This window comes from Nycticebus coucang, chromosome 8 (assembly GCF_027406575.1).
Source record: "Nycticebus coucang isolate mNycCou1 chromosome 8, mNycCou1.pri, whole genome shotgun sequence".
Taxonomy (NCBI): domain Eukaryota; kingdom Metazoa; phylum Chordata; class Mammalia; order Primates; family Lorisidae; genus Nycticebus; species Nycticebus coucang.
Window position 1 is genome coordinate 77,426,529 of NC_069787.1, and position 25,617 is coordinate 77,452,145.

General features: G+C 43.6%; 2 protein-coding genes across 3 annotated transcripts in view; one reads left to right on the plus strand and one right to left on the minus strand.

Moving 5' to 3' along the window:
• SUSD5 (sushi domain containing 5) overlaps window positions 1-21,617 on the minus strand; it is a 60,482-nt gene extending 38,865 nt beyond the window's left edge. For both annotated transcript variants that reach the window (XM_053599928.1, XM_053599927.1), the window contains exons 1-3: window positions 20,841-21,617; window positions 13,386-13,563; window positions 8,443-8,561 (exon numbers count right to left, since the gene is read on the minus strand). In XM_053599928.1, coding sequence (XP_053455903.1) covers window positions 8,443-8,561; window positions 13,386-13,563; window positions 20,841-20,952 — 409 coding nt within the window. In that variant the 5' untranslated portion in view covers window positions 20,953-21,617. The remainder of the gene's footprint in view (window positions 1-8,442; window positions 8,562-13,385; window positions 13,564-20,840) is intronic.
• Window positions 20,960-23,078, plus strand: LOC128591371 (astrocytic phosphoprotein PEA-15-like). Its single transcript, XM_053598831.1, has 3 exons — window positions 20,960-20,982; window positions 22,352-22,743; window positions 22,893-23,078. The coding sequence occupies exons 1-3, from the start codon at window positions 20,960-20,962 to the stop codon at window positions 22,955-22,957; spliced, it is 480 nt and encodes a 159-aa protein (XP_053454806.1). The 3' UTR covers window positions 22,958-23,078.
• The last annotated feature ends 2,539 nt before the right edge of the window (window positions 23,079-25,617 follow it).

Genomic DNA, 25,617 nt, shown 5'->3' on the forward strand with positions numbered 1-25,617 from the left:
CCCCAGCCAAACTGCAACCAAAAAATAGCCGGGCCTTGTGGTGGGCGCCTGCAGTCCCAGCTACTCGGGAGGCTGAGGCAAAAGAATCACTTAAGCCCAGGAGTTGGAGGTTGCTGTGAGCTGTGTGAGGCCATGGCACTCTACCAAGGGCCATAAAGTGAGACTCTGTCTCTACAAAAAAAAAAAAAAAAAGTGATTAGGGCTCAGCGCTTGTAGCTCAAGTGGCTAAGGCGCCAGCCAAATACACCAGAGCTGGTGGGTTTGAATCCAGCCTGGGCCTGCCAAACAATGACAATTACAACCAAAAAATAGCCGGGCATTGTGGTGGGTGCCTGTAGTCCCAGCTACTCGGGAGGTTGTGGTGAGAGAATTGCTTAAGCTCAGGAGTTGGAGGTTGCTATGAGCTGTGATGCCACGGCACTCTACCCAGGGTGACAGCTTGAGGCTCTATCTCAAAAAAAATAAAAAGAAAAGAAAAGAAGTGATTAGGCCATTAGAGCTTCACCCTCCTGGGTAGGATTGGTGCCATTACCGAAGGGCAGTTTTGGCCCGTGCTTGCTTTCTCACCTTCTGCCATGTGCTAATGCAGCAAGAAGGCCCTCACCAGATGCTGGCACTTTGATATTGGACTTCCTAGTCTCTAGAAATGTGAGCTACATTTCTCTTTATTACAAATTACCTAGTCTTAAGCATTGTTATGGTAGTACAAAACAGATCAAGACATGTCATGAGGATGGAGCCCTCATGAATGGAATTAGTGCCCTTATAAAAGATACCAGAAAACTCCCTCACTCCTTCTACCATGTGAGAACTCCACAAGAAGAGAGCTCTCTATGAACCATAATGTGGGCCCTCACCAGGCAGCAAATCTGCTGGTGCCTTGATCTTGGATTTTCCAGCCTCTAGAACTGGAAATATATTTCTGTTGTTTATAAGCCACCCAGTGTGTGGTATTTTGTGACAGTAGCCCAAATGGATTAGCACAGAAATTAGTACCAAGAAGTGGGGAGTTGGTATAACAAATACCTAAAAACGTGGAAGCAACTCTGACATCATACATGAATCAGAAATCCTGGTGGCTTTGATTATGGCCTCCCCCAAGGAGCAGTGTACTTGGTTGAAAACTCTATGTCACAGTCAACAGGATTCCAGCCCCACTGCAGAACGGTTCAGGCCCTCCCCTGACTCATCCTGGAGCACCCAGGCTCCCCCCCATGCCCCAGGGTTTCTCTCAGCTCATCTTCACCAATAGGAGATGGGACAGGAAGGGCCAGGGAATCCACTTTATTAATTCTATAAATGCATAAACAGAAGTGCAGCTGGAAATTAGAGGTCCCAAGCAGATACCAGAGGGGGACCTGACTCCGTGTGAAGAGAGCTGCCGTGCACTGCTGCTCTTCTATGCCACACGGCTGCCTCGGCGGCACTGGCCCCATACATGGTAAAGAAAGCAGCTGGCTCCCATGGGATGCCACGTGAGAAGCTGCAGGCTTGGGCTTGGAGTCAGAAAGATCCACATTTAATCAAAGTTAACTGCAGCTTTGGGCAACTTATAACTCTCTGAGCCTGTATACGTCACTGCTAGGATTCAGACCAGTAATACAAATACTTCTGATAAATATCCTGCGTGTCCGTGTATGGGTGCCCGGTGAGGACCCCAGGCTAGGCTCTGTGTGTAACTAGAACACACCTTGCTTTGTGTTTTCATCTTTCTCTAGAACTCTGAGCCTCATAAGGGCCCTTTCTAGGAATGTGAATGACAGACTGTTACTAAGCAAGGGACCCACACACATCCAGAGTCTGCAGTGGAACAGCACACAGGTAAGCATCTCCAAGTCCATGTTGGAGGATCCCCACCAGATCAGCTGAGGCTTAAGAGTAAGTTGTCCCCTGGTGCCCCCAGCTCTGGAGGCTCTGTGTGTCTGCGAGACACATGCCACGAACCAGAAAACCAAACCACAGCTCTGAACACACTGATGGGTTCACCATGCAGCCTCAGCGCTTCTGAGCAGCACAGAAGTCTCTGCGAGTTGTTGGTGACCCACTGCCTCTGGTCACAAAGACATCATAGACATATCTGCCTCACTGGCAACTTTTCTCTGGATGTTCAGACACTTAGCATTCCTGGGAACTGGCTGTTTGTGTGTTAGGACTGGCCTAACCCATGTTTTTGGAGTGGAAGACCTCAAGTCTGGGAAAGCAAGAGCTGGCATCCACCCGGGCATGTGGGTGGCCTAGGAGGAACATCATGGCTTACCATAATGGTGATTATTTGGGCCACCTTCTATCGTCACTTCAGTCCTGCCCAGGAGGCACTCAAGGCCCCAGGGATGTTGCGCCCCAGCTAACTCTCTAGATGACTCCCGGAGCTAGTCTGCAGGAGCAGAGGCACCTCAAATGCCACTACTTCAGGGCGTCGCCCTGACTGCTGCTCTCCCTCATGTCAAGGAAAAATATTCTTTTTTTTTTGCCTATCAGGATACACTGTTAACTCCTCAATGGTGCAGTAAATCATCTGTCTACAGTCTGTCCGAAAGCACCCACAAGTCTGAGCACTGGACTTAACATGGCCCTGGACAAGTAAATAAACAAATCATCAACAACAGGTCAGTGGTGATGAGCTCAGGGCTTCTCATACTTCTTTCAGAGACCCTGAACTAAATGTGCTCTATCAATCAGTTCCAATCTCGTGATTACAGCTGGAGAATTTCCCCAAAGCCATTGCCGAGACATGAGGCCTCCTCCAGGCAGACCTTGAAAATTCCTGATCATTGTTGAAGACAGGAGAGCATCCAGCTCTTTTCTTGTTGACACGAATGAAGTGAATAATTTCATTTCTGTTTTTAAGAGAAATAAAGACGTAATAATCGTAAAGTGTGCAGGGGAAGACGAAGGCAGTGAAGCCCGCTAGTGGGGAGGGCAATGAGGCCAGCCCTGCCCTGGAGCGGGAGGAACAGAAGCACGTGCAGAGTGCAGCCTTGCCCTGTGACGGAGAAGAGGTGAGAGGAGACTCGAGGCCTCCAGACCCCAAGCCGCAGACCCCATAGACAAGCTGCCAAGGGAAGCAAAGCCAGAAAACCCAAGTGGAATGGCTTATTTCATCAGCATCCAGTTGGTTAAAAATAACTCCACTTATTAGTTTAAGTGAGATCACCACAGAGCTGGAAATTCACTTTAAGTGAAACAAAAATACTGGAAGGAAAATGAGAAAAGTCTACGTTCATGAGGAGCTTTATTTCTGTAAAGAACACAGGAGGAAGCTGCCTGAACATTCCCCCGGCTCTGTTTTCCTTCTGGGCGCTTTATGAGACCCTTGTCTACCATTTTTGGAGTCCACCTTCTTCACTGTTCCTGTCTTGCCAAAGAGAAGCAGCAGCAGGGAGCTGAGTGCCATGAAGCGTCACTGGGAAAAAGGCAACCTTTGCAGAAATACTGCATCTGGGGCAGACCCTGAGCCAGACCTCACCTACACTCACGCAGGAACCTCACTGACCTGCCCTTTCTCTTTGGCTTCCCCAAGGCAATGCACCTTCCTTCAGCAAACAGATCTCCCTTGTTGACTGGGCTGTCCACAAAGGCTGCGCTGAGCAAACACAGCCACTCTGCTGAGGAGGGTGGAGGACGGTGTGAGGGTGGCTTACTTGCTCTTTCTCAAGGAGGAAAAGCAAAGGGCCAGTCACTCCATCTGTCTGGTGACTCTGGGGAATCCTTCCCTCTTTATTAGAAAGGCCCGGGAGAGAACAGCCCTGTGACCTGCTGGAGTCCCCTTCATGGCTCACCTAAAGCCTCCTCACCAATCACGCCCAGGTCTTCCCTATCTATGCCTGGCCCTGAGGAGCCCTTGACCTAGTGGTGAGGGCGTCCTAGGCTAGGCTCTGAAAAACTCTTCAGGGATGCAGGGTCCTTGAGCACTGTGACCGTGATGAACCACACACAGTGCCTGCTCCACTCAAAAGGCTCCAGTCTTCACACACACTCGCCGACGGTGTCATGAGAGCCACAGTACACACCTTATCTGAAGCAGTGGTCCCCAACTTTTTGGCATCAGGGACCAGTTTCATGGAAGACAATTTTTTCACAGACTGGGGGAGGAGGTGATTTCAGGATGATTCAAGTGCATTACATTTCTACCTCAGATCATCAGGATTCTCACAAGGAGTGTGCAGCCTAGATCCTTTGTAAGCGCAGTTTACAGGAAGGCTCAGGCTCCTCTGAGAACCTAATGCTGCTGCTTATATGACAGGCGGCAGTGCTCAGGCAGTGGTGTGAATGATGGGGAGCGGCAGCAAATACAGATGAAGCTTCACTCACTCACCCACCGCTCACCTGCTGTGCAGTGCAGTTACTAATAGGACATAGATGGGACTGGTCTGCAGCCTGGGGAGAGGGACTGCAGATCTAAAGCATCCCATTCTGCCCAGCTCATGCATAGGAGTGAGCTCAGGGTACCCAAGAGCTGGTGCCAGCACCAATATTCTGCCTCTGGAACATGTCCAGACTGTCTGCTACAGGCCTTTCTGGTGGCCTGTCCTTGCTATGCCTGGGCTCTGCACCCCCCAGTTCTGTTTCACATGTTGGCTCCCCATGACTCAGAGGTTTTTTTTGTTTTCTTGGGTTTATTTTTGTCTGCTGTTAATGTTTTTGCTATTTTTGGAGGAGCATGTAGACTATTTTTTGGTAATTTTTAATTTTTACATAATTTCAAAGTTATAGAAAAATTATAAGGATAGGAACTTCCCTTTTATCCAGATTCAACAAAGTTTTCATTTTTCCCTGTTTGCTTTATCATTCTCTTCTCTGTCTACATACGCACACAAACATACATGTGTACGTGTGTAAATATATAGTGTGTATGTATATATGTGTATCTATACATAGCATCTATAATTCTTTTCTGAACCATTTAAGAGTAAGTTATTGATATGACGCCCTTTTGCCCCTAAAAACCTTATTGTACATTTTCTAAAAACATGATATTCTCTTATATAACTTCAGTATATTATAAAAATCAGGAAATTTAGGCCAGCCACAGTGGCTCACATCTGCAGTCCTAGCACTTTGGGAGGCTGAGGTAAGAAGATTGCTTGAAGCCAGCAGTTTGAGACCAGCCCAGGCAACTTTTCTCAAACTCTTGGCCTCAAGAGTTCTTTTGCTTTAGAGATAGAAATAATTTTTTCTTTCTTTCTTTCTTTCTATTTTTTTTTTTTTTTTTTTGAGATAGAGTCTCACCATGTTATCCTCAGTAGAGTGCTATGATATCACAGCTCACAGCAACCTCAAACTCTTGGGCTTAAGTGATTCTCCTGCCTCAGCCTCCCAAGTAACTGGGACTGTAGGCATCCACTACAATACCCAGCTATTTTTTTGTTGTAATTGTCATTGTTGTTTGGTAGGCCCAGGTTGGGTTTGAACCTGCCAGTTCTGGTATATGTGGCTGGTGCCCTAGCCGCTGAGCTACAGGCGCTGAGTGAGAAATAATTTTGTCTATCTCTAAAAAAATAGAAAAATTAGCCAGGCCAGGCGGTATGTGCCTGTGTTCCCAGATACTTGAAAGGAACACTTGAGCCCAGGAGTCTGAAGTTGCAGTAATGCCACTGTACTTTAGCCTAGACAACAGAATAAGACCCTGTCTCTCCCCGCCAAAATTAGGAAATTAAAACATTGATATAATACTATATTTAATTCATAATCCATATTACATTTCATCAATTACAGCTATTTTTTACTGGTCCAAGAAATAATACAGGGTCACAAATTGCATTTCATTGTCAAGTCTGTTCAGTTTAGAACAATATCCTCAGAATTTTTTTAAGAATAGAATGTTCCTCAATTTGAGTTTGGTTAATGTTTCTTCATGGTAAGATCCAGTTATGCATTTTTGGCTGGAATATGCACAAAAACGAATCGTTAAATCAACATGTTCTTCTAAGTACAACATTACATACATGTTGATTTGCCCATGACTCTAATTTGGGGTCACTATCATGGCTTTGACTTTGGTGCCCTGTAGAACCAGAAAGGACCAACCTCTGGCTTCATGCACCACAATTGTTGGCATATAACCTGTTTGATGGCCTGAGAGGTGAAAAGCCCAGGCCAGCCCATTAGATGAAGAAGAAGACATGGCTCAGCCACCCGCATCACCCCAGCCAAAAGCCATGATCTCCCAGAAGCAAGGTGAGGTATCCAAACAGCAGCTGATCATAGCATGAATGAGCCAGCCAAGATCGGCAGAAGAACAACACAAATCAGTGGTGCATGAAACCATCAGTTAAATAAATAGTTGTTTTAGGCTACTACATTTTGGGATGGTATGTTACATGGCTAAAGCTAACTGACATCTCCTATTCAGCAGGGGAAAGAGATAGGACTCAGAAGCCCTACACAGTCATTCAAGGTCACTGAAGAAAGAGCCCAACACATTCACTGAGGTCATTGTTTTCCTCTGGCTCTGTCCTGTTTCCCTCACAGATCTGTCACTCTGCTTATGTATGGGAATCAAAAGATCATTTTAATTTACTTTTTTTTTTTTTTGAGACAGAGTCTCACTCTGTTGCCCTGGGTAGAGTGTTGTGGCATCACAGCTCACAGCAATCTCAAACTCTTGGGCTGAAGCAATTCTCTTGCCTCAGCCTCCCAAGTAGCTGGGACTACAGGTGCCTGCCACAATACCCAGCTATGTTTTGGTTATAGTTGTTATTTGGCAGGCCCGGGCTGGATTCAAACCCGCCAACTCTGATGTATGTGGCTGGCGCCCTAGCTGCTGAGCTACAGGTGCCAAGCCTACTTATGAGGTCTTAAGAAAAAAAACAAACAAGCAGGCGGGGTGCCATGGCTCATGCCAGTGATCCTAGCACTCTGGAAGGCCATGGTGGGAGGGTTGCTTGAGTTCAGGAATTCTAGACCAGCCTGAGCAAGAGTGACACCCCATCTCTATTAAAAAATATAAAAAGTAGCCAGGTGTCATAGCATGTACCTGTAGCCCCACCTACTCAGGGGAGTTAGGAAGGAAGATAGCCTGAGTCCAGAAGTTTGAGGTTGCTGTGAGCTATGATGATGCCACTGTGTTCTACCTAGGACAAGTCTTAAAACAAAACAAAACCTTACAGATATTGCTCTCCATGGCCTTTCCCAAAACAAGGCTATGTTACTCAGTTGCTTGACTGGACAGATGAGGTCAGGAGACTCTCCCAGCACTCCTTCAGAGAACCCAGCAAATGAAGAACTCTTCCAGGCCAGTCGCCATAGCAGAAGAGAACTCTATCACTAGTAAACATCTAACAAGTGCCTGCCAGGGCCTCAGGGTTCACTCTGGCTCTTACTTTTACCACCTCCTCTGACTCCTTCCCAGGAGACACCTCTAGGATGCAGCCTGAGGATCTGTATTTTTAACAAATTCATCTGGTATTTCACATCATAAGAGAAGTTTGGGAAACTCTTCATTATACAAGTAGTTCTCAACCTGGACTACACATTAAAAATCATCGGGGAGCTTTAATAAACCCCAATGCCTAGAACATTTAAATCAGAATCTCTAGGGCTGGCACCCAGACATCACTATTTTTTAATACCTCCCAGATGAGGCTAGCATGCAGCCAAGCAGAACCTGTGCTCATTTCTAAGACTGAAGAATAAGAAGCTGGCTTTTTCCCCATTCCCATGAATATTTCCCTTCAATGGCATGTGTTTCCGATGAAGGTGTAGTTATTTTGATGCATATGAACAGCTTGCCCTGGAGACTTCCTTATGTTTTTCTCCTCGCCACTCAGCCAACTTCCCAAAAGGAAGCTGGATTTTCTTTCCCATGAGCACTTCTCTAAATCCTATATATTTCCTTTTTGGGAAAAAGGATTTTTTTTTCTTTTAAGTGTACTGTATGCTGTGAAGAAAGATGGAAAAGCAAAATGTGAGCAACAGCAACTGTATTAGTTGTTGCCAGGCCTCTGCCCTTATTCCCTGAATTCCTTTACCATTCTCATGTACATGGGCTCCTAGTGGTCACCTGTGCCTATGTGTTGGAGGTGGCACTCAGGGAATCTTTAGCTTGTGCATACAAAAAAATCCAGAAGGTCTGAGAATTTCATCTGCCGAGGCAACCTTTCACCAATTATTTGTAGGTGCAGTTGTATAAACACCCCGGCTCCCTCATGCCTAATCAGGAAAATTGTGGTTATGTACTGTCTCCAGAGATTCCCTAAGGGATTGAGCCAAACATACCCCACACCTCACAACTATGGGCTTTGCTTAATCCTGCACCACTTCTTGTCCCATCCCTTCCCCGTCTACTTCCCCACTGCTCTATTTGCTTTTGTTTGGAAGACTTCCTGATGAACCATATTCAGTGAATCCTCATGTCAAGGTCTTCTTCTGGAAAACCCAACCTGAGGTAGCAACCCCCAAGAGCACACCCTCCAGGACCTTTACAAAGACTCTGGCACTGACCTTCATCCTTAATACAAAGGGCATTGTACATGCCACCAGGAACTGGGTTGCTTTCAACTCTCACATCGACAGCTCTTACGATCGGCTGTTCACCACTCCCTTTGCTACACACGGTTGTCCTGAAACAGACAAAGAGGGCACTGAGTTAGAAGAACTTCTCTGGGTTGGAAATAAGAAGAACAATTGTTTTCTGCTGTCAGCTCAAAATCTGGAGAGATTCCTCTGATTCATGAGCTTTGGCTGAAAGCATTAATATGGAAACATTCTCCCCAAAGAACTAAATTCAGCAACACAGGTGACATTTGGATTGGAGTCATAAGTACTGATTCAAGTTGCAGAGCCAGTACATTGTTGATCTCTTCTAGTATATATTTGTATTTCACTTCATAAAATTCTGCTCTTTTCCCTTGTTTTGCTATTCTTTTTCAAATTTCTTAAGATAGATCATTAGTTCGTGAACCTTCAGCTTTTTTCCTTTCCTACAAACATTCGATGATTTGGATTTCCCTCTAAGTACAGCTTTGGCAGCACCCCACAAATTTGGATATGTGTGCTAATTTCGATTTTATGGTTTTTGTCCTGTGATTTATCTGGGGATATCTTTTGTAAATGGCAAGTCCTTCAGTTTTTGTTTTTTTTTTTTTATTGTTGGGGATTCATTGAGGGTACCGTTCAGTTTTTTTTTTTAAACCATCTCACATCATTTATTTTCTAATCAGAGTGTCTTACCTACTTATATTTAACGTAACCACCAATCTCTTTGAATTTAACTCTGCCATCTTACAAGTGCGTTCTATTAGTTCTACCCCTTGTCTCCTTCTTTCTTCCTCTTCTTTCTTTTCCCTATTTTGGACGGTTTGATTTTTTTTTTTTTCTCTTTTCCTCTGAATTAATTTGGAAGTTAAACATCCTTTCACTATTCTTTCAGTAGTATCCAGAAGTTATAATATGGCTTTCTTTGATTTTTTTTTTTTTCATTTTAAACAAGAAGTTTATTTAAACAAGACCCTTGACTTGAAGAGAAAACTATCTAGGATTCATTTTTTTTTTTTTAGAGTAATTTATCCCTACTTAAAGACAGATTGCCCTCAATGTAATAGCTACATACAAAAAAATTATAAAATTGTCCTTACAGACAGGAAGTGTCTACTAAAAAGGCTTTCTTTGATTATTAAATCTTACCTTTTTTCTGTCCTTTAACAACACAACTTACATACTTAAAATATTATAAATTAACATCCTTAATGTTAAGGATCCCACTTACATAAACCCACTTACATAAACCATCGTTAGTGTTCAGCATTATTATTGCTTTATATAATTATATAATTTCAATTTGCCCATATATTTACTCTTTCCATTCATTCTTGTTTGCATAGCTAGCCTTCCACCTGCAATTGTTTTCCTTTTGCCTACAGAGTACCCTTCAGGGTTTCTTTTAGTAGATACAATGTATCCCAGAAGTAGGAGATGTAATAAATTTCCTCACCTTTTATCTGTCTGAAAGTATCTTTATTTCACCTTTAGGAATTGAAGTTATTTTTCACTGGGTATAAAATTCTAGGTTGGCAATAATTTTATTCTGGCACTTTCAAGATACCAATTAATTGTCTTTGGGCTTTCATTGTCGGTTTTTTGTTTCTCCTTTGAAGGTAATTTCTCTTTATCTTATTTCTTTTAATATTTGTCTTCATATTTGATTCACATTGGTCTTACCACAAAGCGCCCAGTTGTGTATTTCTTTGCATTTGTTCCACTTGGGCCTTTCAGGACTTCTAGAATCTGCGCTTTGATCTTTTTCTTCAGTTGTGAATCAGTTCATGTTGCTTTTATTGCATTTCTTTCTCTTCCCCCTTTAGAATTCCATTACATGTGATGTTCTTCACCTTTTACCATTTCCTCTATATTTTTCATCTTTTTTCCCCTCTGATATTTATTCTGGATATCAGTCTCTGCAATATCTTCCAGCTCACTAATTCTCTCTCTGACTTTTTTTTTTTTAAGAGTGAGATAGGATAGTCCAAGGTGGACTTGAACTCCTGAGCTCAAGCAATCCTCCTGCCTCATCCTCTTGAGTAGCTGGGACTGCAGACATGTGACAATGTGCCTAGCTCTCTCTGGCTCTTTTTAATCGGTTATTAGATCCATCCATTAAGTACTTGATTTCAATTACTGTATTTTTCCTATCTACATTTTTAAGTTGATTATTTTTTTCTTCTTTTTTTTTTTTTGGCCGGGGCTAGGTTTGAACCTGCCACCTCCGGCATATGGGACCGGCGCCCTACTCCTTGAGCCACAGGCGCCGCCCATTAAGTTGATTATTTTTATAGTTTTCCATCCTCTATAAAATTCTTTCTTTTCTCTTTCGTATCTTTGAACTATCATATTTTAAGGATACTTCAAGTCTGCATTTACTGGTGCTAACACCTGGAGTTTCCATTAGCTATTGTTTCTCTTGAATTTATTCTTCTTGCCTTATCGCCTCATGTGACTAGTTATGTTATATTGTGTGAGAAATTCTGCATTGGCTAAAATTTTTCCTGAAATAAATTGAGGCCTTGGACAATATTATTTCCTAAAAAGAGGAGGAAAAGCCACATTCATGGCTACAGAGGATTTGAAGGTATTCTGCTGCTCCTAAGGAGGGCCTGCACCCAGTTTTCTGTGCATGTTCTATGTCCTGTTTACTCCTACTTCTGGGATACAGCTCTGCAAGGACCCAACCCAAAGCAAAAGGACTCAACAGGCCCACTCCTACACACAAGTTGAACTCAATTCTCTATCCTCCTAGTCCCATGAGGCTATCACATTTATTACTCAGCTTTCCAGCCACCCCTTATGGAATTTACAAAAGTTCCCAGGAGACAAGTGACGCCAAACTCTGAATTCATCCCTCTAGACCTTCAGCCTTATCTGAATTTATGTGTGTGTTTAACATAAGTTCATAGAGATACAGATAAGATCTGCTATAGGTCTACTATGCCATCAATTACGAAACGCACCAGGCATTTAATAATTGCTTTTTAGTGTGTATATGAGGAGTGAGGGAAGCCATGTAGGAAAGATATGCAGTGAAGTGTATATATTAATGGTCAGATACTTTCTGATTCCAGAAATATTAAAATGAAAGGACAGAAAGCCTATTTTTAATATGTTATCTAGTAAGTATAGCAAGTATGTTTTCTTTATAAAGAAATATCTCAGCATGCAGAGACCACTAATATGTCTCAACACCTTACAGCAAACCCACAGAAGATGGATCTTACCAATGACTCAGTTCTGACTTGTAATGGCTGGGAGACGCAAGCCTAGTTCTAGGCAGCTCTTCAGAATCTCTGAATATCCTGGTTATCTAATGAAATTACATTAACAGAGTTATGAAAAATATTACTACTTTACTACATTATGAGAATGTGCATGCCCAGGGCATATTTTGTCTATTCAAGAGCATGGATATCAAATATAAGGCAGAGAGGACCATAATTCTAGATTTGCTAAAAAGACTCTGTTTTAACCTCAGTTGTCCCCTTTATTCAGTTGCTGTCTTCACACTTGGCATATCTGAAGACAAGAGTCAACATGGCTGCGGCTGTCTTCCATGGCCATCTGCCAGCCAGCCAGCTTCAGGGTCAGCATCTACCAACCTAGTTCTTAGAGCTTGTTTCATTCTTTCACAATCCTGCGGCATGAAGGAGACAGTGGAATGGCCCCTGCCTCCCTGAGTACAACCAAAGCAGGAAGTACCAGCATTGTTGGCAAGTTCTCTCCTAGCTCTAGAATTACTTCTCTAATTGGTCAGAAACTTAGACAGGAACAGTGGGAATGGCTTGCCTCTACTGTATAATGTCTAGGGCCTGAAGAAGCAAGACTCACAATCTGGTGACAATAGCTGGGGCATCTGAAGGCATCTTCACTCCCGTTTTCGGCTATTAAACTGGCTTGGCTAGGACTCTGGTCAGGGCTATTGGTAAGAGCCCTACATGAACCATCTTCATGTGGCCTGACCTTCCTTACAGCATGGCCATCTCAGCATAGTCAGACTTCACATGGCATCACAAGGCTATTAACGTGGTTGGCCTCAGAATCCCACATGGAAGCTGCATGGATTTTTCCAGCCCAATCTCAGAAGTCACGTAGTCTCACTCCTGCTATGTCCTATCAGTAAAGGCAACATCACGCTGTCCCTGATTCAAAGGAAGGGGACTCATAGCACACCTCTTGACAGGAGCAGCATGAAAGAATTCGTGGCCATATTTTAAAATTTCTTTTTTTTTTTTTTTTTGTAGAGACAGAGTTTCACTTTATGGCCCTCGGTAGAGTGCCGTGGCCTCACACAGCTCACGGCAACCTCCAACTCATGGGCTTAAGCGATTCTCTTGCCTCAGCCTCCCAAGTAGCTGGGACTACAGCCGCCACAATGCCCGGCTATTTTTTGGTTGCAGTTTGGCCGGGGCCGGGTTTGAACCCGCCACCCTCAGTATATGGGGCCGGCACCTTACTGACTGAGCCATAGGCGCCGCCCCCCAAATTTCTATACCATGTTCCTACAGATATACATGCAGACGATTATTCACAGAAAAAAAGGAAATATGGAATGTACACCAGTTAACCGTCATTATCTCTAAGTAGAGAAGAAGAGAAACTTACTTTGTGTTTTGTATGCCTGTACTAACTGGAATTTTTACAATGAGTATGTATTATTTTTGTAACTTAAAGAGAAAATTAAAAATAACAAAGTAAGGAGGGAAAAAGATCGTGACAGAACTCCAAAAAATGATTTTGTATGAAAACTCAAAGCAAGAAGGCCCTGGGAGCCACTGCCCACTGTACTTTGCCTATCCCGGTGTCTCAACAGAACAAGTTTTGAGCCCCACATCAGCCTTGGTGGGGCAGTCAGGGTGGGTTGGAGAGAAGAGCTTCACCAAGAAGAGCTCCTGACTTACCCAAGGGTGCCGTCTGCCAGCCAGCCTGTAGTACACACAGCGAAGGCACAGTCCTGGACCACCCTCCGCAGCTCTTCAGCAGACACCAGGTGAGCACCCCTGCTCTTGCAGGACAGCCGAGCGGCCTCCAGTTCCAGACCCTGAGAGCCATTCTGAGATTCCAGCACAAACAGCTTCCCTGTGTGGGGACAAATATAGACATGTGTGTACTCCAGGATCCATGGGAATTTAGTCTCAGCAGACTCACCCTCTGCCAGACACCAGTCTAGTCAGAAATGTAGCTTCGAGGCAGCACCTGTGGCTTAAAGGAGTAGGCACTGATCCCATATGCTGGAGGTGGTGGGTTCAAAACCCAACCCGGGCCAAAAACTGCAAAAAAAAAAAAAACAGAAATGTAGCTTCTTCCTTCCCTGAAGACCCAAGTGCAGCAACTACCCCCATTGTGCACCATCCCTGGGACCAAGTGATGATAATTATACTAATGTTTTCATCCATTTTTTTGCTCTTATCTTCTTAAAAAATAATAACGAACATCTGCTATGGCATGTTTATCTGGATAAGCCCTTTAAATCTTTCTTTCAGATAGGTGTTTTACAGGCTGGGGTGCTGAAGCTCATGCCTGTGATCCTAGCACTCTGGGAGGCCCAGGCAAATGGATCACCTCAGTTCAAGAGCGAGATCCCATCTCCACTAAAAGTAGAAAAACTAGCTGGTGTTGTGGTAGGCTCCTGTAGGCCTAGCTACTCGGGAGACTGAGGCAAGAGCATTGCTTGAGTCTGAGAGTTTGAGGTTGCTGTGAGCTTGTCAGCACGGCACTCTACCTAGTGCAACAAAGTAAGACTTTGTCTCAAAAAAAAAAAAAAGGTGTTTTACAAATGTGTGGCAAAGATCAGTGACATAGGTTTCCCTGAGTTGGGTTACTTGGTGCCCAAGGTACTGATTGAGGCCTCAGTTCTGTCTTCTTCTGCCCTCTACCCCAGACCTGGGTGACCCCCTACATAGCAGGTTGCTTGTTTTCTCTCTGTCCCTTGACTTAGGCCCTTCCCACAATGAATTCAATGGTGTCTGCCATGCTTCTCTCCTGCTGAACAAGACAGTAAGGACCATGTCTGGTACACACCGGCTTAATATACGGGCATGTAGTGGACCTTAAAGAACTTTTTATAGATGAGGGAATGGGAACATGAATTCAGGCAAAAGTGGAAGCCCAGGCTGAAAGCAAAAGAGAGCTCTAGGCAAGAAAACCATGGTGCAGGAGCCAGCGCTGCAGTCCCCAGCAGCCTCCTGGAGGGATGAAGCAATTCTGTAGGTGGACCTTTGAAGTTTAAGATAAAGGCAGAAGAGAAAAAACCCAGTTAGAAGAGACACTTCACTTCCTTCTGTCAGCAAGATTTCCATAGAGTATCAATTTTATTAGTGTAAGATACAACTGTCATGTACTTGCAAAATTATTAAAATAAATACAATAATCCCCTGATTTTGAAACCAAAAGTTATAATAAAAATGCAAAAAAGGGTGGCACCTGTGGCTCAAGGATTAGGGTGCCGGCCCCATATACCAGAGGTGGCGGGTTAAAACTTGGCCCCAGCCAAAAGAAAAAAATTTTTTTTTCAAATAAACATATATGTAGGTGTCTGGTGGCCCCATATTTGACTTACACAAACTTAATACCAACAAAACTATAAGAAGACAGGGATTCATAATCCTCCTGGAAATTTTTAACTACTGTCCCTTTCAGTAATTGATAAAGCAGCAAAGAATCAGAAACAATGTAGAAGATTTAAGCACCAAAAGTAACACTCTTGATGTAGGGACCTATGTACAGTACTGCACAACACCAAACTACAAAATACATATTCATTTTGGGCTTGCACAGAACATTTGTAAAATTGATCACTTAGCTATAATGCAAATCTCAAAAACAATCTGAAAAGACCAAAAACATGCAAAGCATGTTTTTTAGACCACCCAGGATCCTATCTCATCCCATCCACAAAAATCAGTTCCAGGTGGATTAAAGGACCTAACTATGAAAGCAAAAGTATAAGCAATTTGGCCAGCCGTGGTGGCTCACGCCTGTCGTCCCAGCACTGTGGGAGGCCGAGGCGGGTGGATTGCCTGAGCTCAGAGGTTCGAGACCAGTATGAACAGCGGTGAGCCAGAGTAAGACCCCATCTCTACTAACATCAAGAACATCGCCAGAGGAAGAAGAAAATGAACAACAAAAAAGAGTACTTCAAACGAAGAAGAATGAACAAGGAAGTTGAAATAAAAAATTAAAAATTAAAAAAAATAAGTATAAGCAATTTATAATAGGGTATTTTCATGACTTGGGACTAGTAAAACATTTCTTTAGGTTATAATTGGAAGATGATATTTGCAAAATAACAATCAACAAAGGACACGCATCTGTAACATTTAAAGAAATCTTACCAATTAATAAAAAAGAATCCAATAGACAATTGGGTTAAAAGTCTTGAACAAATATTGTACAGAAGAAAGAAAGCTCAATGGCCACAAAAAATATGAAGAGATAGTCAGTCTCATTGGGAGTGATAGACATGCTAATTAAAACCGCTTCTTCCCTCCCTTCCTCCCTTCCTTCCACATAAACTCAAGTCATTTATTTATCATACAACTGTATGCCAGATGTTCACATTTCTTTACAAACACTCATTATATTAATCCTTACAAAAACTCTATGATATAGGCATTACTATTATTCCCATTTTATAGTTAATTAATAATTAATAGTTGTCCAAGATCATGCAACTGAGATGCAAAACCAGACAGTTTGGCTCCTTGTCAGTGATCTTAAGTACTGCTACACTACCTCTCAATAACAAAGTAATAATGAGGAAAATGGAAATAATAAAATGTAATTCTTATTTTTTATACAGTGTCTTGCTGTAAGGCCTATGCCAGAGTGCAATGGCATCATCAAAGCTTACCACGCCCTTAAATTTCTAGGTTCAAGTGATCCTCCTACCTCAGCCTTCTGAGTAGCTGGGATTACAGGCACACACCACCATGCTCAGCTAATTTTTCTATTTTTTGTAAAGACGGGGTCTTGCTCTTGCTTAGCTGGTCTTGAACTCCTGGCCTGAAGTAATCCTCCCACCTTGGCCTCTGAGAGTTCTGGGATTATAGGTGTGAGTCACTGTGCCCAGCCTATAAAATATACTTCTAAGTAAATCATGTTCCAAGAAGAACGCACCACTGAAACATTTTGATTCAAGGTACAAAAATTTGGGGAGAAACTACAAACTACAGGGAAATGGATAGACTTAGAGGGTCATATTACAAAAGAGTTATGGTTGAAAATCAATGATATAAGTTTCTATCTCAAAAACCTAAAAAAAAACAACAACACAAAATCAAAGTTTCTAAAGAAGTACAAGAAAATAATAAAGATAGAGCAGAAATCAATAAAATGTAGGGATGTAATAGAGAAAATAAAGCCAAAAGTTGCTTTTCTTTCAGATAATAATAAAACTGAAAAATCCCTAAAAGAAAGAAAATACAAATCACCAATAAGTAGAATGAAAAGGGGTGGCGCCTGTGGCTCAAGGAGTAGGGCGCCGGTCCCATATGCCAGAGGTGGCGGGTTCAAACCCAGCCCCAGCCAAAAACCACACATACACACACAAAAAAAGTAGAATGAAAAGGAACATCACTACAGATCCCACGGACTTGAAATAATAATTAGAGAGTATTACGTTATATATGTCAGAATATTTGATAATTTAGATTAAGTGGGCAGATTTCTTAAAAAACAAAACTTATCGATATTGACACAAAATAAATTTTAAATTCTGAATGTTCTTTTAAGAAACTATTTAATTTCATTATTTAAAATCTACCCACAAGAAAACCACTAAACGCAGATGACCTTACCGTTAAAAAAATCAAAAGCCTCATCTTACAGAAACCTCTTCAGAGAATAAGAGAGGAAACAACTTTCCAATTCATTTTAGGAACCATCATAACTTTGACACCAACATCTGACAAGACTATTGCAAGAAATGAAAGTTATAGGCCAATATACTGCATGAACATATGTTCAATAATCCTAAATCTATGTCCCTCACTGCAGACTCAGTCCTAGGTCTTTTCTTCTTATTGTAAAATCTTTCCTTAGGATCCCATCTACATATGTGGTTTCAACGACTGTCTTACACAGACAGCACATTTTTACTCTCAGTCCATGTATTTTCCATTCATCTCACCCATCTCTCTCTCTTATCTGGACAACTGAAATAGTATCCTACATTCAGTCTTGCCCTGGTTCCATCTATTCTCCTGGTATCACAATCAGGGTGATCTTTTCAAAATGAAAATCTGCTCAGGACTCTACAACTTGAAACCATTCAATAGCTTTCTTTCCTTTTTTGTCATTTTTTGTTTATTTATTTATTTGCAGTTTTTGGCCGGGGCTGGGTTTGAACCCGCCACCTCCGGCATATGGGGCCAGTGCCCTACTCCTTGAGCCACAGGTGCCGCCCTTCTTTCCTTTTTTTGGATTAAAATAAAATTTGATCTATGAGGCCCCACATCATCACCCTCCTACCCCTTTCTCCAGCATCTTCTCGAACCACTTCTGCCACATCTTCTATTCTCCCTGCCGTTCACAGATTCTCTGCCCAGGACACTCTTTCTTCCCTTTCGTTGCCCACTTAATTCTTACTCATCTTTCACATCCCCCAACGTCAAGTCAAAATCTCCTAGTATATGCTCTCAGAGCACCTTCTGTGCTTTAATCCTATCAGTTATCAAAGTTGCCTTTTCACATTTCATTTATTTAATTACTTGTTTAATGGCACTCTTCTGAAATGGATTTTAAGCTCCCTTGTAGAAAGGACCATTATCATTCTATCTTCATCAGCAAGGACAATGAATATATAGTAACTATATAGTAAATAATAAATAGTATATAGTATACTATTATGTAGTATATAGTAAATAATAAATATATATTGAATTAATGAGTCTTTCCCTGTAATTACTACCTAAACACAGTTCCTTTGCATTCAGTTAATGCAAAGATTTTTCCATTTCAAAAGTATTTAAAAGTGTACTAGCAAGTGTCCTTTATGTATGAAATGTTTATCTAATTAGTCAAATGTAAACTAAATGTTTTCCATTTCAATTTTTCTCACTGATTTCATTTTTGGAAATAGTTTCTCCCTAAATCTCTCTTCAAATATTTGTAATGAGCCAGGCACGGTGGCTCACGCCTGTAATCCCAGCACTTTGGGAGGCTGAGGCCGGTGAATTGCCTAATCTCATAAGTTCAAGACCAGCCTGAGCCAGAGTGAGACTCCCTCCTGTCTCTAAAAAAATAAAAATAAAAAAATAGCCGGGCATTCTGGTGGGCGCCTACAGTCCCGGCTATTTGGGAGGGTAAGGCAAGAGAATCGCTTAAGCCCAGCAATTTGAGGTTGCTGTGAGCAGTGACGCCATGGCACTACCTACTACCAAGGGTGACAAAGTGAGACTCTGTCTCAGAAACAAAAACAAACAAACAAAACCCCCCAAATATCTGTAATGTGTCATGGTTCAGCTGAACATTTCTTCTTCTTCCTACCATCACTGTTATACACAAATAACCAAATATGGGACATGTTGGTAGTTAAGCAGTTAGTAAAGAAAAAAATCCTTTCATAATACAGCCTATAATTCTTCCTGGCCCCATTGTAAAAGTTGGAGCTCAGCAAATGGAGTTTCTTGAAAGGAACCTACAATTCTCTGTTGGGGAGTTTGGGTGAAGAAAAGGAAGCATTTCCAACAATCACAGAATGGGATCACGTGCTCTGATGTCCTGACTTTCTTTCTGTCCAGTGACAGTTCTGCTTTAACTTTCCATAACCTGTATCAAGCTAGATAGGCACAAACTATTGATCCTTATGCAGATGGCATTCCACTAAAGCAGTGATAATGGGGTAAAACTCTAAAGCCTCATGGATTGCAAAGATATTTCTTTCAAAGGAATTAAAATGGCTATGACAGTACACATTGATCAAAAGTTAATACTAGCTCCAATTTATTCTACTTGCATTCTTTAAAATCAGCTTAATTTTCATGACTCGATGTCAGGCAAAAAAAAATTACAATAAAGAATTACCAGTGGATTGACTGCCAATAGCTATGGGCTTTCTTCGGGGGTGGGGTGGGGTGATGGAAATGTTCTGAAATTAGATGCACAACCACAGTTTGCACAACATAATGAATATACTAAAATCCATTGGATTGTACAGCTTAAAATGGTAAGTTTTGTGTGAATTCTCTCTCACTTTGGGTAATAAAAACTTTCAAAGTTAAAATATTTTGTGTCTAACACTCTCTCTGAGGATAAAAAGAAGATGTTCATCTTTAATTAAGAGCAAACAGCTCTTCAAGTCCGCACTTAAAAACAGAGAGTACTAAAAACTCTAAGAGAATACCAGGAGGCTTTTCCCCCTTGGTTTTCCCCTTTCCTTAACCACCATGCTTCTTTTTGTCATGTCTTCTGTTATTAGTTTCATCCAATATTGTTTACTAAACAAGAATGACATTTTAAAATATATAAAGCATACTAAATCAGCTGAGGATTCTTCTTCACCAGTTTAATGGGTTCTAAGCTTGGATTTACTAGAAACCTCTTAGGGGTGTGAGAAGTGCTGGTTTTAAGCTTCTCCTGCACCAAGTCAGTAGGGTTTTGTTCAAAAATCAAAACATCGCTGAATTAGCTTTTCAAAATGGAATTGATACAGAGCTCCCATGCCGGGTAATTCGAGGGAGTTTTAAAAGAATTCAGGTTGAGAAAAAGAAAAACCAAAAGAGGACCAGTTCTCAGAGAACCTACAATCATCAGCCCCTACCTATTTCTCGACACCTCCCTTACAATCTCGCCTCCTGGCACCTAGTTTTATATCATTTGTCCCATTTTCCCTGCTACTCGGTAGCCTCTGCGAGTCCTTGTACTCAGGACATTCTTCTTTCCCTTAGTCGAGCTGATTCCCACCCATCGTTCCAGATTTTCCTGGACCAAGCCAAAATATCTAACTATCGACGTTGTCTTCAGGAGCACATTTAATAGACGTTGAGAAATTGAGAGATGGTGGAAAATAACCTCTCAGCAGAGGAGGTTCTAGGGCACCTGAGACATGATTTCATGTGAAAACTTTCTTGGAGACCTTGGGAAAGCTAGCGGCGGGACTGCGGGACCAACGCTCAGGCTTGCTCCAGGGCGCGCTCGGCGTTAAGGGAGGTTCCAGGTGCCCAGACCGTGTGGGCGCGGAGGCACGCGAAGCCTCGGTGGGTCCGGAGAGGGATGCTGTGTCGCAGGCCCACCTCCCGCTCGTTCCTCCCGGGCTGGCCGCCTGTCCCGCCTGTCCGAGGGAACAGCCCGGGCAAACTGCGCCTTCCCCGCCCGCCGCACGCTCCACCCTGACCCCACACCTCCAGAACACTCACCATCCGCCCGCACGGAGAGGCGCGGTAGACCCAGCAGGAGAAGCGTTGCCGCCCAGACCCCGAACACAGGGCTGTGCAACCGGACACGCGGGCCAGGTCTTTCGACAATCATGGTCCCGATGTCCGCGGATAGGCGGGCTCGGTGAGTGCTCAGCTGAACACCGGGTTGCCGGGGCCAGTACACCCGGCGCTGCGCTCTGCGCTGTGCTTTCCAATTGCGGACTTCGCGCCCCGAGCGCCGAGAGGGAGAAACGCCGAAAGCCAGACGAGGCTTGGGACGGCAGAGCTGGAGCGCTGGGGCCGCCAAACTCCCGGTGGGGGGGGGTCTTCTCCGTGGCGCCGGAGAGGCGGCTGCAACCCGGCTCCGCCTTCTCTCTGGGCACCTGGAAGACTCGGTGCCAAAAAGGGCTGCACTGGAGCACGCGTTCCGCGGGAGCAGCGGGCCGAGGGCGAGGGGAGGTGGGGAGGGCGGAGAGCCGGCTGCGAGGAACCCCCGCCTGCCTGGGGGACTCTTGGCGAGAGGGTGACGCAGTCTGAGAGGCCGAGCTCCGCCGGCAGGACCGTTAGAAAACGTGTGCCCAACTCTGTCCTCTACCGCTTTACTTTACAGCTGGCATCTTCCTACGGAGGAGGAGCTTTTTGGGTTTTGCTTTGTTTTAATGAAAAAGAGGAACAATCTAACTTACCAACCTCACGGTAAGGTATGAAATGCCTGGAATAAAGAGATTCCTCTTTTCTAAAAGTGAGGCATTAAAGACCCTCAGAAATGGCATCTTCTGGAAGGATTCCTTCACGACATTTCCTGGTACACCCTAGTATTTCTCAAAGAACAGCAAAGGCCCCTGTAGGCTTGTCACCCACCTCCCAAATCAGGGTGCTCTGATCTCAAAAGGTCCTGACGTTGTTCGGATTCTATCAGTATGGTCTGGGAATCTACTCTAAATAAATTGTCCTGAGGAATTCTGCAGCGTGGGGTCTCTGCCCTAAATCTATTCTTTCCTACAGATCACCCACTAACCTGTCTTTACACAGGAAGAAAGGAAGATCTACTTTCTTCCCAGGTAGAGAAGTGAAGATGGGTATTGTTATCATGGGCGCTCTAGTGTCACCTAGAGTTTACAAATCCCTCTGTTTTCACGTAGGGGTCAACAGACATGTATTCAGTGCCTACCCCGGTGCTAGGCCCTGAATGAGACTGCCATCTGTCCAAAATATTCACACTTAGACATTTAAGATTCAATAAATGCTAGGTGCTAAAATGAACAGTGATTGCCCCCATTTTTTGAACTAGGACGCAGACTTTGAAAGAATTTACTTTCTTTTCATAGTAGGAATTGCTATCTGACCGCTCTTGATTCACCGCAGGTGTCATTGTTCAGCTCGCATTTATTTTCGAAGTGCATTGAAAAGATCTCTCTTCACTTCTTCCCATTAACTATAAGGCTACTATTAGTGATTCATTCCTTTGGGTCCTTAAACCTTGCATTTAAAATATTAATACTCCGGGGAAGAGGCGGCGGCGGCGGGAGCCGAGGAGGAGGCTCCGGACGCTACTCGGGAACCGGGATCGCCCGCGCCCTGAGCGCTCAGCTCCCTAGGCGGGACCTGACCAACAACATCACCCTTGAAGATCTGGAGCAGCTCAAGTCGGCTTGCAAGGAGGACATTCCCAGTGAAAAGAGTGAGGAGATCACTACTGGCACTGCCTGGTTTAGCTTCCTGGAGAGCCACAACAAGCTGGACAAAGACATCCTTTCCTACTTTGAGCACATCTTTGAGATCTCCCGCCGTCCGGACCTGCTCACTATGGTGGTTGACTACAGAACCCGTGTGCTGAAGGTCTCTGAGGAGGATGAGCTAGACACCAAGCTAACCCGTATTCCCAGTGCTGAGAAGGACAAAGGTAAGAGGGCGTGCCTTTAATACAGCAGAACCTCTGCCCGCTCCAATCGGTTATCCTTGAATTTGGGGAGAGTGAAGGCTGATGCTCAATGGGCCTACCTGGCATCTCCCCCAACTTCTATCCCTGGACACATCCCTTTTTGCTCCCAGATATTATCCGACAGCGCTCTGAGGAAGAGATCATGCAATTGGCTCCCCCACGGAAGAAGGCCTGAGCAAGGTGGAGGAAGAGGAGGAAGGTTGGACCTTCATCAGACCAGTCCCTTCCCTCCATCCTTCAGAAGAGGGGGCAAGCCTCTCCCCCATCTACCCATTTACTAACCTGGTCATAGCCCCTTACCGTGTGCATGCTCTGGCTGTTATGTCTATATGTCTAGCTCATCTTGTTCCTCCCTATGAGGGGATGGGGGTCAGGGGCTGGAGGGGCTTAGTGCCCCACTCTAGGAGGACAGGAGGAGGGCGACTTCTATGCAAATAGAAATCAGCACTTTCCTCCTACTCTCCAGCATCTTTAAGGTACGGAAGTAGAAAGGACCTACATTTTCCTATACTGAGGAGGTGAGGTGGGGGTGAAATGAGGAGGTAGGTGGATCAAAGAAAAAATAGGGAGGGAAGGTGAAGAGGCTACCCAACCCCCACCTGGAAGCAGCAAAGAAAAGCCAGAGTTCAGTGTTGTGCCCTCAAATGAACTGACTGAAGAGTCCAATTTCTCACTGACCCTCAGCTTGAAGGGCTTAGATGCCAGCAGGTTCCTTTCCGCTCCCCTCTCATGGGCCTAGGATGGGTATGAGGGATCTTCCTGGTCCCTAAGATCAAACCCCTTGGAGCAGCCAGCAGTAGATGCCCCACCCACTTGTGCTCTGGAGAGACTATGCTGGGAACATGCATCACTGAGCCTGAGGTGGATGAGGGCAGAGAGGGGGGATACCCTTTTCCATTCCTTTATTACTCAGACTGTTGCATATACTGACTCTGAACCTAGGGGAAACAGGGATGAGATCCTTAGGTTTTAACCCCAATCCTGACCCCACCTGCAGGGTCTTTCCCTCTGTTCTTGGTCTAGTACACCCTGAGCCAGAAAGAAGTGAAGTTAACTGCGGTGTTTTCCTTTGCACCGATCCCCACCACAATTCAATCCGGGAGAGGACTTAGTAACCCTTCTCACTCAATACCCTGCTCCTTGGGCTTGTGGATGCCTCCTAGCCAAACCACTAGAGTACAGTGAGTGACCCCAGCCTCCTGCCTGTCCAAGATGCCTCTCCCCACCCCAACTGTGCTGTGTGTACATATATATTCTACGTATATGTATATTAAAAACCTGCACTGCCAAAAAATATATATATTAATACTCCAAAGTATTAAATGCAAGGAAGCCTGATGATCATTCACACATAAGTGTAAGTGAATTTACTTATCCACCTCCTTGCTAATAACCTAAGGAGTGAGACTTCATGTGTCTAGGCTGGAGGGACCATTTTAAAACCTGGCTGCTGCTCGGAATGGAGGGAAGGGGTCAGAAGACACCTGTGGCAACCATAGAAACTTAATAACACGTTTAGAACATCCAATTGAATATTACTACCTAATCCAAATGACATTTTATTTATTTATTTAGAGATAGAGTCTCACTATATTGCCTTCGGTAGAGTGCCATGGCATCACAGCTCATAGTAACCTCAAACTCTTGGGCTTATGTGATTCTCTTGCCTCAGCCTCCCAAGTAGCTGGGACTACTGGTGCCCACCACAATGCCTGGCTACCAAATGACATTTGAAAGGTTATCTTAATCTTTATTCAGATCAATCTTGGCCTGTCCTAATTTGGAGGACTGGCAATAATTTAATTGTTACAACTGCTTTATTATTTTGAAACAAAAAAACAAAAAAAAATTTTTTTTGAGACAGGGTCTCTCTTTCACTTGGGCTGGAATGTAGTGGTGCAATCACAATTCACTGCAGGCTGCAAATTCTGGGCTCAAGTGATCCTCCTGCCTCAGCCTGCCAAATAACTAGGACTGTAGGCACCTGCCACCACACCCAGCTTTTTTTTTTTGTACAGATGAGGTCTCATTATGTTGACCAGGCTGGTGTCCTAACCTCAAACTACCCTCCCACCTGGGCCTCCCAAAGTGCTGGAATTACAGGTGTGAGCCATCATGCCCACTGCTACAACTGCTTTAGAAAATTGGCTGTTTCATATAAAGTTAAACATGCTTTAAGACCCCAAATTTTTCTCCTATATATATATCCAAAAGAAATAAAAACTTATGTCTACAAAAAGATTTGTGCACACATGTTCACAGCAGTTTTATTCACAATAATCAAAAACCAGAAACAACTCAAAAGCCATTGATGGATTAATGAAAAAGAAACTCTGTCATAGTGACAGAATGGAACACGCATACTATAGAATGATAAAAGGAATGAACTACTGAATGAACTACTCAACCACATGAATGAATGTCAGAAATATATACTGCATGAAAGAAGCCTTACACAACAGCATTCAGATTATATGAAGTTCAAGAAGGGACAAAACGAAATCTGTGGTGAAAACAACAGAATGGGTCATCTTGCTCATCTTGCACACCTGCAAGTAACTTCTCATTAAACACCTCTGGTGGGTGCAGGCTGCTGTGTCTTCACAGGTTGTGCCCATTCCAAGAGACCCATGCTGATATTCTTGCTATCAATCTTGCCAGTCTTGAACTTTTCAAGTCACTGAACAAACATTAGTCATTTCCCACAAAACAGTGAAGAGCCACAAATGGTAAATAAAAGTCCTACCCATTGGGAGGATTGTCTCTTGCTACTGTTTTTATTATTATTATTTTTGCAGTTTTTCGCCAGGGCTGGGTTTGAACCCACCACCTCGG

Coding starts and splice junctions, on each gene's coding strand:
- LOC128591371 (XM_053598831.1), top strand. CDS start 20,960: ATGTCCGCGGATAGGCGGGCTCG. Junction 20,983..22,351: donor TCCGCGGATAGGCGGGCTCG/GTGAGTGCTCAG, acceptor ACTCCGGGGAAG/AGGCGGCGGCGGCGGGAGCC. Junction 22,744..22,892: donor CAGTGCTGAGAAGGACAAAG/GTAAGAGGGCGT, acceptor TTTTGCTCCCAG/ATATTATCCGACAGCGCTCT.